The sequence below is a fragment of the Tachysurus fulvidraco genome, chromosome 9 (genome assembly GCF_022655615.1).
Source record: "Tachysurus fulvidraco isolate hzauxx_2018 chromosome 9, HZAU_PFXX_2.0, whole genome shotgun sequence".
NCBI lineage: Eukaryota > Metazoa > Chordata > Actinopteri > Siluriformes > Bagridae > Tachysurus > Tachysurus fulvidraco.
In genome coordinates, this window is record NC_062526.1 from 6509303 (window position 1) to 6527328 (window position 18026).

An 18026-nucleotide genomic window follows, 5' to 3' on the forward strand; every position below is an offset into this window, starting at 1 on the left:
AAACGTGTTTTTTATTATATAGTAACTGTACCGTTATGTTGATGCTTTCCAAAAAGCTTTTTTATTCTTTTTAAGCTTTAACGACATAATTTCAGAATTAAATCGTGTTGTACGACCTGATCGAAGCCCTTTGCACTGAGACAGATTATTACACAGAACTATAATTTACTATCTTTTGTAGTCCGTAGTACAGTATTTTAGGACAGAACCTACATTACCCATAATGCCTCTGGGCCTATAACAGATTCTCTATCCGGTTACGACACGCTCATATAAAGACAGCAGCGTTCGCAGTCAGAGTTCGTCAGAGAAGTGGAAGCCAATGATTCCCATATGTCCAGTGGTCTCCTTCACCTATGGTAAGGGGGAAACTAACGATGAAAACACGACGCTTTAGGGCTATACATGGACACGGGTGGGCTGGGGGACGTTATAACTATATATTCACGACATCTGGGTGCATAAACGCACGACTCGTTGTTTGTTATTAGTGTGTAATAATAAGCCGTAGAGATACTGCGGGGTTTCCGAGGTTGCTAAGCTAACATTGGGTTGTTTGCTAGCCGATGCTAGTTAAGCTATAGTCACATTACGCTTTAACCCCTCGCTGTGTTTGTCGTTTCAGTGCCCAGCCGGCTAGGTGAAGATGCCAAAATGGCTACCGGCGGCAATTATTTTGGATTTACACACGGTGCTGCTGCGCAATACAGGTAAGACGTTGATCCGCAAGACGGGTGTGAATCGTAAACGGGTGCGAAGGGATCCTCCGTCTCGTGCGCTTTACGTTATATCCATCGGCATTGTTCAGAGGGTGGGGGAAGGGCGTAGGGGTTGTGCGCGAGCGCTCCATTTAAATCCTCATGTGTGTTACGCTTTAATTAATTTCAGGTAATAATAATAATTGAAATAATAAAAACAATAAACCAGAATGATGTTTGTGTAATCGTTGAACCGGCGAATTAACGGCCGTTAATTACAGATACCGGGATCTATTGCTCGACGATGCACACGCGTGCGCTATATAATATGGTCGTGTTAACTGAAACATGACCCTGTTTTTTTCCCATTCCTGGAGATTTGGATAAATTATTCAACACCAACACTGATGCATCTGGTCAGCCTCGGGGGTGTGTGTGTGTGTGTGTGTGTGTGTGTGTGTGTGTGTGTGTGTTATGGCTAGGTCCAGGCCTGTTTCTGTGTTTCCTACACAGCTGTCATCATGCACCATTCATCTCAGACCTTGTTTTTAAATCTACACACCTTATTACACACAGTGCATTACAGATCCAGTGAGTGATCGGGTCACACTCGGAATAAACCGGTTTCTATATTTGCACGTGTTTAAAACAGGCGGTTTTCAAGGACTCCCTGAATGTCAGTGTGTCTTGTTGCAGGACATAACAAGCAGCTGCAGCACTGCGGTGTGTCTGATGTCCTGCTCTGTGTATTTATACCCCAACACTATAGGACTATCTTTACACCTTGTTTCAAGGGAGGAAAATTTAATTAGATTGACTGTGAACGGCTATAAAAGCTCTGTGCGTTTTATGTCATCGGTCTTTGTACTGGCTTCTGGTCAGAATGTGTTTACAGGATTTTAGATTACGAGCATATAGAACTATAAATAAAACTAGAATAATATGCTTAATCTAAGCCTAATAAGTTGCATGATATAGACGACCGTTTGGGCTCGTTATGTTCGTGCTTTCATTCGAGAGAGACATTGGGGTGAAGAGAGCTTTAGTTCTTTAGTTACATAAGTAGAGAATGAATGTTTATAACCATTAACATTTATGATAACAGGAACTTGCATGTTTTATGGCTCTCTTCCGCCGCATTAAATAAACTGTTAAATTCAAACGCATCATGTTTGTTAATGATTATAAAAATTGGGATATTATGGTATAAGCATGAATAATACTCTTTAGGACATTCTGTTATTGGAAAACTTTTTGGGAGTATCAACTTCATGTTATGTTCTACTTCAGAAAAATTCTGGCCTTGTTCTCACACGCTAAGGCAAATCCCAATTATTTCTTCACGCCGATGTTATACTTTAAAGAACGGGATTAGTTTTTCTTTCACTGCAGTCATGTTTATACGCGAGTCTGTTGTTATTGTCATGCCAGGTAGTGTGCGGTGGGGATCGTTAACAACACGCCACAATATCGTGGTGGACTCTTTAAAATCTATCGATCAAGAAGACACCAACAGATATGAGTCTGAATATCACTGAATCATGCTCTGATCTAAATGTATAAAATCAGGTGTGTTGGAGCATGAACCAGCAGATGAATGGTAGAAATAAAAACACAAAGGGCAGATTGAGACCACATTTCTTTTAGCGTTGTGCAGCTTGTGTAACAGCTATGACCCTGAGGCAGCTGGATTTACAGGCTGTAATGGTGGTGGTGGTGGTTATCTTATTTGCTTAACCTTTTGCTGTTGACTTTGTCATAGTAAAACTAAAAGCACCTTTTGCTGAATCTTGTATGAATGACCAGGAATGGTGTTTTTGTTACTCATTTGGGGGAAAATGTAGCTATGTTTTATGTATATTAGTTGTATTTTGCGTTGTTGAGCTAAATCGCAAAAGAGTCTTGTGGCTGAATGAACACAAATTCCCAACATCCACATCCAACGTCTAGTGGAAAGCCTTACCATAGGAGTGGAGGTCCCGATAACAGTAAAGATCACGTGTTGTATCGGATGTCCAACAAGCATATACAAGTATGATAGGCAGTGGTTCACATACCTTCACCTTGTAGTGCATGTTTGATGAATAAAGTCTTTTTTTTTTTTTAATTATTAAATAATGTTTTATGAATTTATTTATTAAATAATAAATGCACAACTAAGGGGAAAATTTAATGAGTTCCATAAAATTGTGGTTTTCAAAATGGGTCCGCTTTGTCAGTAGAATTGAGACAGGTTTTACCAGGAACACTTAATGGGTCACTTGAAACCCATGTTTACAGCTCTTTGTGCTAGCACAGTACTAAGTATTTTGTTATATCTTGAAGTAAATGTCCGTGACAATAGTACATCTTCAATACCTTTTTATGCACTTCCTTAAATCACCAAAAAGCAGGGATGTCCAATCAGTCAGAGACCAAGAGCCACATTTTTTACTGTGTTACCTCAAAGAGCCACATCATACACATGGGCACACATGAACATCACCTTTTTTTTTTTCCCTGCTATTTTGAGAGCGAACTTGACACAAATTGTTTACTCAAATGATCTTGCTCCTACTGGGAAACTTTGAGGTATTTTCATTCCACTCACATGTGCGTTTGGCTAAAATACTGTATTGAACTCATGCAAAGCGAACGCGCACATTAAAAAGACACAAATACAAACTTTGATATGAACGTAAGAGCTGGGTTGGGCACCCCTGACCTAAAGTGTATTTTACACACATACTGGAACATGAGTGCTAATTGCATTACAAAGCAGAGAAATGGTTTTAGTTAATCTTTCAATAATCTCCACCACACTTCAATCTTTTGATGAATGTTGATCTCTGGTATGAATGGTTTTATTTACATCTAAAGGAATATCAGCATTTCTGAAAAAAAAATGTTTTACAGGCAGTTGTTGCTGTTGGGTACATGTTTTAATGTTTAGGAAAAATCTGTTTAGCTTAACATGTAGTTGAATGTAGAGCAGCATGTTCTTCATTGACCTTTCCCATATATTACTACATCCCCCATTCCGTTTATGTTTCAGCTAACCAAAACATGGCACATGGTCAAAATAGCCCGTATTGCTGCATTATTGTAGTTCAAATTTGTTTGTTTTTATCTCCCTGTTTATCCCTTTGGATAATTATGCTGAAACACCTGCATGTTGCCTAATAGTGAATTCATTTTTAATACATACAAAATAAACCTGTAATCCTGGGTTTCAAGCTGGATTTAAACTACTGCAGTCAGCTGCAAGTCTGGAAAAAGTACTAATTTTCACGGGTCAAGAAATCTCATTCAAGGCAATAAAACAATTTTGCTGCTATGATCATTTTTTTTGATCAGAGATTTTGCTTCACTTGCTTTGCAGTCAGCAGCCGACCGCTGGAGTAGCCTACACCCATCCTACGACGGTAGCCAGCTACACCGTGCATCAGGCGCCAGTGGCTGCTCACACCGTAGCTGCGGCCTTCGCCCCCACAGCTGCTACCGTTGCTGTCGCCAGACCTGCACCTGTCGCTGTCGCAGCAGCGGCCACTGCGGCAGCTTATGGAGGATACCAGCCTGCCCACGCTACCACAGACTACGGCTATGCCCAACGTCAGCCTGAAGTTCCCCCACCACCTCCACCAGTCACCTCACAGAACTACCAGGTAAGTGAGATTTTATTAGCAGGGATTTTTTTTTTTATTCAAGGAATGTCTAACCAGACCTGGTTCACACTTTGGTGCCCAGAGATGTCTTTTTAAAATAGCTTTTTAAAACCACAGTTGCTAATCATTTGAAGTCAAAATGCAATTCTCCTGAAAGAGTCCAAATAAGTGACGCTCGTCTTTAACCAAGTTTCTGTTTTCTCTTGCAGGATTCCTATTCTTATGTTAGGTCTTCAGCTCCTGTTGTAGCCTATGACAGTAAACAATACTACCAGCAACCCACGGCTACAGCAGCTGTAGCAGCAGCTGCCCAGCCACAGCCCACAGTGGCAGAGTCCTACTACCAAACAGCTCAAAAAACAGGATACAGCCAGGGTGCTACACCATATACACAGGCCCAGCAAACCCGCCAAGTTACAGCCATAAAGCCAGCCACACAGAGTCCGGCCACCTCCACTTTCTCCATCTACCCAGTGTCCTCTGCAGTGCAGCCAGTGGCAGCTGCAGCAGCTGCTGCATCCTCCGTGGTCCCATCTTACTCCCAGAGCCCTACATACAGCACTAATGCTGTTACGTATTCAGGTAAAAATCCCAGCTGTGAAATTGTTTGCTTACTTATTTGCTGACTTTTTTTTTTCCCCCTCAGTCTTCCTTTTTTTTTTTTTTTTCATTACAAACCCACTTTTGCGTGAGATGCACAATGTTTTGAGACTAGTTTATTACTAATGCATCATTTAAAAGAATTTAACTTTTATTTGAAGTTATCAAACGACCTTCTTTGTTTCAACACCATTTTGAACGTTGCTATCTTGAATTTGTTTATAGGCACATCATATTCAGGTTATGAGGCAGCTGTGTACTCTGCAGCATCCTCTTACTACCAGCAACAGCAGCAGCAACAGAAACAAGCCGTCGCTGCTGCAGCAGCCACTGCTGCCTGGACAGGAAGCACTTTTACCAAGAAAACACCATTCCAGAACAAAACACTCAAACCCAAACAGCCACCAAAACCACCACAAATACACTACTGTGATGTGTGCAAGATTAGCTGCGCAGGGCCACAGGTAGGTCCTCTTCCTTTTTACCCCTGTCTCTTAGTTTTAGGGTCTAGATTTAGACATGAGCTAGGTTACAGTATTTTTTCGGAGATATGGCTGTGCAGCTTTTATATTCCGTTATACAGGGTGGGTCACACAAAAGTAGTCTTACCTTAATATATTAACCCTGTAGGACACTGGTCATTTTCTGTTTGGGTTGCTGAGTCTTGATGTATTGATATTTTATAGAATTTCAGGTCTACTCAATATTTCCGTCTTATACTTTTGCTCAAGCAGATATGTTGTTTATCATTTCCGTTCATTGTTTTAGACGTACAAAGAACATCTAGAGGGTCAAAAGCACAAAAAAAAGGAGGCAGCGCTGAAGGTCTCTCAGAGCAGTAATAGCAGCAGTAGTGGCAGCAGCTCGGCCCGAAACACACAAAACCAGCTTCGCTGTGAGCTGTGCGATGTTGCCTGCACCGGGGCCGATGCCTATGCTGCCCACATCCGCGGCGCTAAACATCAGAAGGTAAATTAATCATCTTTAGAAGGACTGATGTAACTTTGACTGCTAAACCAGCAGAGGCTTATGTAGCTCCAACAAACAAAAATCTGGGAATGAATTCAGGATGGATATTTTAGGCAAAACTCCTTATTTAAATTTATTATCCTTATTTAAATACTATTTGAGCGTTCATATTAATAATAGCTCTCACGCAGAGAGAAATTGCACAAATAGCATGGAATACAAAGTCCTTCCTATAGTAATTTTTGCATATGCATCATTACACATCAATTTATTTTTATCAAGCTTCTTTTCATTTCATCACTCCCTTGTGAAGTGTTGCATTTTTTTTACCAGCTAATTTATCTTTCACGTAATCTACGAGCATATTCATTCCAATCGTTTAAAAATTCAGGTTGGTTGTATACCATGGATTATTTACAAAGTTGAAAAGCTAGAGGATACAAAGATTTTTAAAATAAATAATGAAATAATTGTAATGGAAATTATTATTAATAATAGTAACACCCACAGAAATTTTTTACATTATTTATTTTTATCATTTTAATTTTTAATTAATTTAATTTAGTTTTTGTTTTTTTGTTTTTTAACATTTTTGCATGATTATCTAAATTATACTTGTAATTAACTGCAAGTTTATTTCATATTGTTATTGAAAGGTTGTGAAACTACACACCAAGCTCGGGAAACCCATTCCTTCCACGGAGCCGAGCATGGTGACTCAGACATCGACGTCCACCACGGCAGCTCCCAGTAAACCAGTCAGTGCTGCCATCAGCAGTTCCACCAGTAGTACTGCATCTGCCATGAATGTCTCCTCCTCCACCGGCTCCAGTTCCTCCTACCTGAAACCCCTAGGCATGGTTAACAACACTGCTGCCTCAGTTATGCAGGGCAAAAGTCCTGCCTCCAGCGGCATTTCCTCAACTGCAGCAACGATCAAGAAAGTCAACACACCCAAGATAAACTTCGTTGGTACTTGCTGTTTTGCATACGTTTTTACCTAGTTTAGCCTCAACGCTTGTAATTTACAAATATCTTATGCTGGTCTAAATTTGAGCTTTCATTTTTTTTCTACAGGAGGAAACAAATTACAGACCACTGGTGTTAAGATGGATGAGTCAAAAGTTGAGGCATCCAAACCTGTACAGACCTCATTAGGAGCACCGTCGCAGGAAGTTAAAAACGACACCCCTGATCCTCTGTCCCCTCAGTCAGCTCTGGCAGCTTTACAGAGTGACGTTCAGCCTGTCGGTCACGACTATGTTGAAGAGGTAGAACGACTTATCCATAAGCAGTAGTGCACGTTGTCCACCTATTCCCAAAACACCGTCTAATAGTTATGAAGTACTAATAAAGAGACTTCTGCCTCTACAGGTTCGAAATGACGAAGGGAAAGTAATCCGGTTCCACTGCAAGCTGTGTGAATGCAGTTTTAACGATCCCAATGCGAAGGAAATGCATCTTAAAGGGAGGAGACATCGTTTGCAATATAAGGTGGGTGGATATGGATTGTTTTGATGACATGGAGGCTAAAGGTTCTTTTTATTTATTCAACCTAAAAATCTGTGTACAGTATTTTCCGCACCATAAGGCGCAGTCTCAATTATGGTGTCTTTTTCTGTACTTAACCCATACATAAGGCGCGTGCTAGAACATACGGTCTACAAAAAAGGTAACGGAAGCAAAACAGTGAGTTTAGTTGAACTTTATTCTACTATTTAACAATACACACACACTATTTTTTTTAATCAATCTTCTCCCACAAATCCATCAAAGTCCTCATGTACTGTGTCTTCTTAACTTGGCACAGTACATTTTCTTGCTTCCTCCACTTCCGAACCATAGATACATTGATGTTGAATTCTTTCAGCTGCTCTATTCCCATTTACAACCGCGTAACTGATAGCCTGTAGTTTGAATTGTGCCTCGTAAGCATCTGATTTTTATTGCCAGATGACAAACCAACTTAAGGTGGATTTACCGCCACCTACTGGACCGGACTGTGGAGCATGTAATGGTTAGGAAGAAACAAATGTTGTTTTGCAACATACCGGTAGTTATACCTACCGGAGGCGTGGCGAAGGTAAGCGTACATACTGTACGTAATGTTCTCTGATTGGTTTATCGCTGCCAGCGTACGTAGTGTATGTATTATGTCCCCGTGTCAGCGGGAAAGTGTCGGATAGTCAATCGAGCGGAGCGCTTACCAAAGTCACACAGAATTTTTACAGATTATTGGAACTCGGTGCACACATAAGGCGCACCGGATTATTAGGTGCACGGCCGATTTTTGAGAAGATTTTAGGCTCTTAGGTGTGCCTTATAGTGCGGAAAATACTGTAAATCTTCTGTGGGGAAATCTGTGTAAACCTTCTTTTAATTGCCAAAATATGCAATATGTTTGTACTTCATAAAAATGTATTATATTTTTTCCCATATTATACCACAGCGATGCTGAATTCATAATTCTCTGTTGTTGATTATTGACACTTGAGAAAATTAACTCAGTAATGTAGTTTTGCTCAGAAATACTGATCATATTTTCACCATATTGTAGAAAAAAGTGAACCCGGACCTCCAGGTGGAAGTGAAGCCCAGCATCAGAGCTCGTAAGATCCAAGAGGAAAAGATGAGGAAACAAATGCAAAAGGAGGAATACTGGCGACGACGTGAAGAAGAGGAGCGCTGGAGGATGGAAATGAGGTTCAGAGGAGTTTTATGCATATCTCCAGGTTTTTACAGCAAATTTCAGCTCGCATGTCTCACGCTTTCTGCCGGTTGTTTTCTGCAGGCGCTATGAGGAGGATATGTACTGGCGACGAATGGAGGAAGAGCAACACCACTGGGAAGAAAGGCGTCGGATGCCTGAAGGTGGCTATCCACAGGGTCCACCTGGACCTCCTGGTCTTCTTGGGGTGAGACCTGGAATGCCCATCCCACAGCCGCAAGGCCCTGTGGTTAGTCTTTCATCAACGAGAAGTGCTTTTATTGTACATAAAACCCATATGTTTAAAATAACAACCTATTTGAGTAACTATGGGCACTCGTTGGTTTTCTACGTGTTTCGACACATCTTGATATCATTTTTTTTTTTTATTTTTTTTTTTTTTTTATTGTTGTGTAACTAAACATTTCATTGTTGTACAAAGTTGCACCTTGGCTAACAATAGAGATTTTTCTCTCGAAGTACTTTCCAAAACTGGATTTGATGCACAGATGCATCCATTTGTGTATTTACTTCATCAATGCAACATCCTCAGTAGTTACGTTATAACTGTAGTTATAGTTATAACTGTAGTTTATAACACTATTCTGGTTTCAGAGCTTCTTAATGTAAAGTAGGACAGGAATGGATGTTATGTATTCTTTTTGTGTCATAATCATCATGATTCGACTGCTGTTTCATTTTAGCCCCCACGACGCCCTGATTCTTCTGACGATCGTTATGTGATGACAAAACATGCTGCTATTTACCCCTCTGAAGAAGAGCTTCAGGCCATTCAGAAGATTGTGTCTATCACTGAGCGTGCCCTCAAGCTTGTATCAGACATCATTACTGACCAAGACAAGGGCAAAGAAGAGGATAATGACAAGGACAAGAAAGAGCCTCCCAAAGACAGGTGAGATGACGCTTGTTTATAGTTGGTAATACTGTCTTTGTCCTGTAAGTTGTGTCTTGACACTTTACGTTTTCATGTTCAGAGCACTGAAAGGAGTAATGAGGGTCGGTGTTCTGGCCAAAGGACTTCTTTTGCGTGGAGATAAGAACGTCAACCTTGTTCTCCTTTGCTCTGAGAAACCCAGCAAGAGTCTGCTGTCCCGCATTGTAGAGCACCTCCCCAAACAACTTGCAGTATGTTTGCATAATTACATTGTTCTGATTATTGTGCCCCCATCATGAAGGGTGTTAAAAATTATACCTCGCAGCCCTGTTCCATGCTGCATATTAGTCATACTATAAATGTTTCATGATTTTGAGTCCCATTGTAAGGGAGTTTCCTTGTTTCTCTCGCTACTTCCTATCAAGATCATACCCTAAACCCATGTGTTTTTTAGCTTGTTACACCAGAGAAGTATGAGGTGAAAGGCTCAGTCCAAGAAGCTGCAATCATCCTGACTTCCTCTGCTGAGCCCAAGATGCAGGTGACGATCACACTGACCTCGCCAGTCATCAGAGAGGAGAATTCCCGGGATGGAGGTTGGGAAAAATGTTTACACCCTTACCTTGGCCACCTATCAAATTAATTTGATTCATTGATTTGACACCCCAAAGAGCCTATCTGCTGGCACAGAGGAGATGGTCTCATATCTTTTTTATTTTATTTTTTTTATTATTTAATTATTTATATATATATAATTTTTTTTTTTAATTAGAAGTTTGATTACCCTGTGAAATGAGCACCTTTTGCTCTGTTTTTATTTGTAAAGCTTATCTGAAGATTTGTATTAAGTGTAAAACCTGGTATGTGCTTGAGCTTGGTCATAATATGCATGGAAAGGAAATTTGGAGAAATCCTACGACTGCCTTCAAAAGCCTTTTAAAATTGAAGTTCTTAACGAAACCTCGTTAAAATTCTAGTTCACTTTGTTTCTTGCAATAGATTTTCACTCCTGATGTCTCACCTGAGTTTCTTTAAACTTGCGAACATGCCTGAAAGAGATATTTTGAAGGCAATTATTCTTAATGTTCAGAAAGAAGGGGAAAAAAAAGAGAGAGCGAAATCACCGAACTTGAACGTGTGATCATTCTGATTTGATGTAGGCATTGGACTTGAATTTGACTTAACAAACTGACGTTCACCACTTCCAGGTTTTACTTGTCTTGTTTATCTACTTGCCAGCAGTGTTGCTCAGGGCTCTCTCTGTAACACCTCTTCAGTGCTTTTGAAGCTCTCTCCAAAACAAGCATGATAAGTGTTTTGCATTGTGTAAGTCTAGTTAGTCTCAAGTAAGATTCATTTTTGTTTCCTGTGTTCCAGGGGATTCTCTACTGTATCTAAAAATAACCAAGGATTTAGGGTGAAATGTTTAATTTAAAAGACTAGGGCTTCATCAAATAAACAGAATTAATTGTAGGGACTTTTTAAAAAAAAAAAAAAAAAGTGTTAAGCCGTGGGAAAGTCTGTAATGTCCCCACAGGAAACAAATCTATCGATTGGTGGTCAGAAGATTCACCATTCTGAAGACCCTTATTCCAAAATGAAAGTGCTCCCCTGAGTGAATCAATCCACTGCATGATGAATGAATGATTGGGTTTTATTTATTTTAGAACATCTTCGTAATTATGCTTGACTTTAGACACAAATACCTTTTTACATTTTAACAGAAAGCATAATGTCTTCGCTCGAAGTTGTTTAAATACCCTTCCTTTGTCTTGTTTTTTTGACAATGGAATGTGGCTGAAATTATGTTAAATGCAGGCCCCAAGTCTGTGCTCAGATGTCACCATTCCTGTTTGGGTCCTTAGGGGAGTATCAGTAAGCTTTTGGGAGGAAGGCTTTGTTAGAGGAATCTTTGGTTGGACCTGGCTTTTTTACAGCCTTTGGTCTGCAGTGACCTATGGGGGTTTTTCCAAACCCACTCAAGGCAGGTATGCATGCAGTGATGTCCTAACCCCTCTCGCTGGGAGCTTTGTGTTTTCTTTCCAGCACGCATTGCTGCCTTCATGTATCCAAAGCTTTTACAAGTCCAGCCCAAAGCCTACTTGCGTTCTAAGTAACTCGTTTCCCATCTGAGGCTACGTCTACCAGCTCCGGAAGGATTTTTGACCAAGGTCCCTTCCCAAACCCTCTCAAACACTTTGCCACACCTACTATTCCCACTGTAGTAGGTCACACCAAGCACGCAGCACATAAAAGCGTTGTGTTCTCCTTCATCTCCCCTTTTTGGTACCATGCTTATAAATTAAAAATGCAAAGCCATAGTGTGGCCCACAACATCTTGTACTTTAGGATAAAGTCCAACTTCATTTTCCTTCCCTGAAATCTGTAACAAGTGTCACGCATTTAAAATTAACTTATTTTCTATTACATTTGTTCTAACAATACATATTTGTTTATTTATTTTATATTTATTTTGATAGCACACGCAACAACATAGATTGAGTTTAAAGTAATCAACTGCAATGAGCAAGAGAAGATTAAAGCTAATATGTAGAAGAGGAATCTTGTCTGATTTTAACAGGGCAATTTTTCCTAGGCGAAAAATAACGTTGTATTGTGCTACACTATTGCTTTGGCAGTAGCATGAGGGAATTAAGCGAATTATCGTCATGCCCCTCAAAAAAGACCCACTTGTAGAAGAAAGCACAACTTGTTTCCGTATGAGCACTGTAGTACACCATGTTTGGGTTTAAAAATCTTTAATCTGCTAACCAAGATGATCACTGAACACATTCAAGATGATTTCTAGCCTATGCTGTATTTTGGATTGGTTAAAAAACTTTGAAGGCTTTTCTCCCCTGCCATCATCAGCCTTTCATTCTCCATGTTTGTCAACACTATTCCCCAGTCCAGTGTTCCATCACTCTCTTGTCTAACCGATAGTGTGTAGCTGATTTTTAATTTTTTTTCTTTCTCCACCCCCCCCCCCCAAAAAAATAGAGATTTATTCACATAAACAGATAAGCTTAAAACCATATTTGAGAGGTTATCCCAATTATAGGTAGATCTGTAGTCAGAGGAACAATTTGGTATGTGTGGCAATGTGTTCTTGGCAGAATCTCTGTGACCTGGTCAAACACCCGTTCCTCAACACCATTTGACAATTCGATCCATTTTTAGATGTAACCTCGGGTATGGTGAAAGACCCAGCGGACGTCTTGGACAGGCAAAAATGCCTTGACGCTCTGGCTGCCCTACGCCACGCTAAGTGGTTCCAGGTTCGGAACATCATTTTTCTTTCTTCATGTAGCCTTATGAGATGTCGTCTTTTATGTACTCATTTGCTTTTAGTCTTTAATTTTTGGTTATTGACCTTTTTAACCCTGGAAAAATAAATATTACAAGGATGCTATCAATAACTACATTAAATAACTGGGAATTACAAAATGTTATTTTATTTCTCTTTTTTTTTTTTTTTGTTCTTTTCAAGCATCCTTGCATACAATGAATTTGTTAAAATGCATATAAAATGGAGCAGTACTTTGAATTAGTTTGCAAAAAAAATTCCATAAGGCTGCAGAATACCTTTTGCATAAAAGTATCACCGATAAGAGCTTTCATGTTGACCGTTTGTTCTTTGTGATTGATTTTTTTTTATTTATTTATTTGTTTTTCTTTTGGGGACTGAGAGGAAAGGAATATCTGATTAGTTTACTGTGATGCTGCTGCCACACAAGCGCACACAGGCAAAGTAAAGCAGATTTCCTTGACTGTTTCAGTTCCTGTGCTACTCTTTCAAACTGATCTTTTTTGTAAATGGGAGTTTTGATTGTGAAGTATTTGGAAATCTGAGGTCAGAGTTTACAAGATGACCAGGGAAACATTCCATGTGCATCTTGCAAACTTTGAACTCTCATACTAACGACGAGGTAAAATACTGCTGAGAATGGCAGCTTACTCAAAAGCATTGGCTAAGGAGTGTGTAAACCATGTAAAAAGCTTCCATTGTGAACAGTAGTGTTGTACCTCTTACTGAGACCCACAATGTCATCTGCCCTGTGTTGGAAATGCCCTATTGACTCACTTAACTTGACTTTATTGCACTGAAGGCTAGAGCCAATGGACTCCAGTCCTGTGTGATTGTTATTCGTATCCTGCGTGACCTTTGTCAGAGAGTACCGACCTGGTCTGCTTTTCCAAGCTGGGTGAGTAGGAAGATAGGATGTATATCGGTCCATACTGGGCTTTAGGATTTCCAAAAGGTTTTAGAGTCCTCTGAAGTATTTGATCAGGAAGACAAAATGTTCTATAGTAACTAGATATTGTCTGTCCAAGGCCATGGAACTGCTTGTGGAGAAGGCAATCAGCAGCGCCTCTGGACCGATGAGCCCCGGTGATGCGCTGAGACGAGTTTTCGAATGTATTGCCTCTGGAATTCTGCTACATGGTAAGATTGTGTTAAAACAAGTACACCAAACTTAAGATCTGCACACGAATGCATAAAGTACACGGGCGCAAACTTCAAGACTGTACGGTAATTAGATTTCGATGAGCAACTTCCCCCAAAAAAAAGGTTACAGTACAATCGCCTATAAACACAGTCATCATCACTACCATTTAACACTGATGTATAAGGTCCTGCATGAGGACATGCTACTTGATCATTCTGCTTAATAAAGTAGAACATGGACTTAAATAACTCCATATCCACTGAAATGGCAACTTCTGCATCTTTTTTGAACTGCTGCTTGTGTTGCCTTGTGTTGACCGTGTTCTCTGAGAGGGTCATTGAAGGGTTGAGCCATTTCCGCATATGAAGTGCTCAAACCCTGTTGTAATTACAGAAGCCCTGCCATTTTGGGCAGCACTGAGATCCTTGGCAGGCTTAATTGCCTGTTCTGTCACAAGTAATTTAGTGCTTTCCTTGAGATCCACTGTTCAAGGTAGGTAATGTAATATAAGACCACGGTGTTCAGACCAACTTCTTCACTTTGTCAGTGTAACCTTACAAGGTTATAAGCTTTTCTTGCTGCTGATTTCAGCATATTGTATAACGGTTGCCTTAATGCAGCGCTCAATGCCAAATCCTCAGGCAAGTGTGCAGGGTCGTGCTTTGTTGAATTTAGGAACCATGTACCCCACAGGGCTAATAGAAATGTAGGAGTTTGTTTTTGTTTTTTGGCATGTTTACTCATGCAAGGTTCCCAGAAAAATTGTAATATACTTTAAAGTTCAAAATTTGAAGCATTTAAGTCGGCACATTTTCAGATTTATTTATTTTATTTATTTGGATGCCTTCATGTCAGTATGTATTGCATAGAAGGTGAGGTTTACTTTAAACTTCGTGACAGACAGCAGAACCTTCATTTCATTCATGTTAGGATGTGGAACTGTCCTGAAGTGCTGAGGATGACTATAAGCCATTTTATAAGACTTGATGCTTTTGATCCAGGTGGCCCAGGGTTAATGGACCCGTGTGAGAAAAATCCGACAGACACCTTGGGTACTATGGAGGAGCAGCAGAGAGAGGATATAACGTCTAGTGCACAGGTAACCTTCTAGAATGAACTTCTCAGTCTGAGAACAATAATTCATGTTCTGCTTTATTGCTAACTGCTAACCCCTCTCGACAGTTCGCCCTACGGCTCTTGGCATTCCGTCAGATCCATAAGGTTCTTGGTATGGACCCATTGCCTCAGTTGAACCCACGATTCAATGTGAGGAACAATCGCAAGAGGAGGCGTGACAACAGCGACGGCACAGACAGCTTTGAGGGTGAGGGGAAGAAGGACAAGAAGGACTTTGATGGTTTCTAAATAAGCTTCACAGGCTTACTTATTTCTTGTTCAAAGTCTCTGTGTTCCAGTGGTGCGAAAGCTGATTTCCATAGGTCTCTGTGCATGCTCATTACTGCTGCTCAGAAAGAATTTTATGGCTCGTAAGAAGCCCATTGATGAGCACCTTACTAGCTTTGTTTGCTTCTTGTACCTGTAAATGACCTATGAAGGCAGCTCGGTCAATGTTAAGCTTCATTTCAACAGCTTTACTAAAATATTTAACACGCACAGAAATGTTTTGGTAATATAAAATATCCTGTAACTGGATAGGTTATTATTTGTGCTCTAATTATACGTTACTAAAATTATATATGTTAAGGTTTTGGTTGTTCCGACTGTAATTATCAAGATATTTCTACACTCCGGAAACACTCTTGTAGTCCAGGGGGGGTGTGTACCAAGATATTCTGGACCCTCAAGATAACATGAAACATTTACTACTAATAAAACAGGTTCTGCTGCATACAGAAGGTTTTGCATAATGTTAAGTCACCCTCAGCAACCAAGGAACTATGTTGAGATTCATAGTAAATTTGAAATCATCCTAATGTTGCATGTTCAAGCCATGTTTAGGCGGCAGTTTAAAGGTTTAAAAAAAAACCATTAAATTTTATTTCTGCATTTATGTATTGCAGTGTAAAAAATTGACAAATTTGGTTTAAGCTTAGTGTGTATTATTATTTTTGTGTGTGTGTGTGTTTTGAATTGACATTCCTCTTAGCCACAAAGTCTAAGCTAAACTATAACATATTCATTACATTGTAATGAATGTTGACTGGGCATTTGAGTATACAGCATTGCGTTCCATAGCACTAATACAACCTGCTGGTTCCCTTTTAGCCATTCGTTACGTACATCTTTGGCTATACGGTAACGTCAAGTTGGAAAATGTCCTAATTCTGTTATGCATAATGCAAGTTGGGTAAAACTGAGCTTCTGTTGCGTTGCTGTAAGATGCCAATCTCTGAGAGCAGACTTGGGTCCTGTACAAATGTGTGCGTTACCACCATTCTCAATGGTCAATAATTCATTTCTAAGCTCTGTGATTGCATCAATTTTTAGAAATAACCACAGCATTTACACGAGCGTGTTCCTTTTATCCGTGGCTCTAGATTTGCAAAGGAAATCCCCTGCACTTTGCGAGGTGTTAAATCCTGTATTTTGAAGCAGGATGCAGAGATCACTTATTTGTAGTAGGCCCAAGTCTGCCTAACGTTTGTGTTCATAGTGCCGTAATTTCTAAATATCGTGTGTACATATGCATATAATCATATGTAGCTATGTGTAGGCTATGTTTGATCTTTAATATATGAGCACTGAAAAGCGGAGATATAATCTTGCAATAGAGCTTCGAGAAATTGTATAATTTTATGACAGCATGGAAGTGTTCCAGTTTTGAGTTTTGTTTTATTGTTTTATCTGTTTAGATGAGCAGCTGCTTGCTCTTCACTTTAGTTTAACTATCCATTCTTTTGTGAAAAAGATTCTATTCAATTCTATACATATGGGGGGGGGGTTGTTTCTGTGTTTGTAACTGCAGATTTAGATTTATCCTTTTAATAGCTTGTTATTTGCCGTCATGGTACTACTGCATAACAATAGACAATAAAAACAAAAATCTTCACAGAATTCGTTTGTTTTTTCTTTTCTTTTTTCCCCTGCATGTGCATTTTAATACTGGTTTTCTGCCAAAAATTATGCAAAGTGAGCTCTAGTTAGACACCATGAAATTCACCAGGGACTAAATTCTAAGCGTATCCTGCAAGGCAAGGAAGGATGTATGGAGAAACCGTCCTTCCTGTTTTGAATATTTAGTAGACAGGAAGTGGCTGTGTTGCGTTTTTTTCAACGATGAAAAACAATCTGTTGTAACCTTCTGGTCACTAAATAATGTATTGTAAATGTTTAGTTGGATAGTTTCTAATTTTAGAGATCAAACCTTTTTCATTTTTTTTATTTTAATGGAACATTACTGTAGTGAGCAGGATGCCTTGAATTTGGAAAGGGCTTCTTCTCATAGGACTTCTCACAAGTAACAAAAGCAAACATGAATTCATCACAATTCTTAGGTTTCAGAACTTTTAGTGGAAGATTGACATTTTGACGTGTTACATTTTAGTAAACATGGGAAGACAAGGTTTATGTTCTGATTACACTTTTTTTACTTAATAATCAATTAAGTAGTTTTATCCATTTGTATGTTTTTATTTTTTTTTCCTTCTCTTGATTAGCAATTGAAGATAAGCAGTTTTTGATGCTCCTGACATACAGGGTCCTACAGAAAATAATTCTATTTTAATTCTATAGTAAATTATTATAGGATTATTTTCTGTTTTTCTATATTTTCTATTCTGTTGTTATTTACACGGTGACCAGTGTGTCAGGAGCATCACATACTGTTTATCTTCAGGTGCTAATCTCAAGAGAAGAAAAGGGAAAAAAAACATAAATGGATAAAATTAATGGATTAGATTTAATTGATTATTAAGTAAAAAGTGCAGTCAGAACATAAACATCAGGGTCCAAACCTAATAATATTAATATACACTAATGCAGTAGATTGTAACAATATTTGCACATATCCCGTTATGTGGAAAATAATTATTAATAAAATTCTAATAATTCTATTTTAATTCTATAGTAAATTAGAATTATAGAAATAGAACTATTGAATGC

The 18026-nt window shown here is 39.2% G+C and overlaps 1 protein-coding gene across 3 annotated transcripts; it reads left to right on the forward strand.

The window, feature by feature from the left end:
- The first annotated feature begins 219 nt into the window (after window positions 1-219).
- zfr (zinc finger RNA binding protein) lies at window positions 220-16979 on the forward strand. 3 transcript variants are annotated; one of them, XM_027162776.2, is made up of 19 exons: window positions 220-359; window positions 626-710; window positions 4060-4342; window positions 4552-4924; window positions 5168-5406; window positions 5711-5911; window positions 6568-6883; window positions 6989-7182; window positions 7286-7405; window positions 8469-8614; window positions 8703-8868; window positions 9323-9531; window positions 9614-9764; window positions 9968-10109; window positions 12694-12791; window positions 13623-13718; window positions 13849-13960; window positions 14966-15063; window positions 15147-16979. In XM_027162776.2, the coding sequence occupies exons 1-19, from the start codon at window positions 323-325 to the stop codon at window positions 15327-15329; spliced, it is 3249 nt and encodes a 1082-aa protein (XP_027018577.1). In that variant the 5' UTR covers window positions 220-322; the 3' UTR covers window positions 15330-16979. The 3 variants fall into 3 exon arrangements, 2 of the variants coding, with proteins under 2 accessions (XP_027018577.1, XP_027018578.1); XM_027162777.2 differs by having other exon boundaries at window positions 8703-8826; XR_007143793.1 differs by lacking the exon at window positions 12694-12791 and having other exon boundaries at window positions 15147-15298.
- Window positions 16980-18026: the final 1047 nt, after the last annotated feature.

What these genes read in the sequence shown, in the direction of transcription:
- zfr (XM_027162776.2), top strand. Translation starts at nt 323, where the DNA reads ATGATTCCCATATGTCCAGTGGTCTCCTTCACCTATG. An exon ending in CGCTGGAGGATGGAAATGAG is followed by an intron (nt 8,615 to 8,702) that starts GTTCAGAGGAGT and finishes TGTTTTCTGCAG; the next exon opens with GCGCTATGAGGAGGATATGT. An exon ending in GCCACGCTAAGTGGTTCCAG is followed by an intron (nt 12,792 to 13,622) that starts GTTCGGAACATC and finishes ATTGCACTGAAG; the next exon opens with GCTAGAGCCAATGGACTCCA.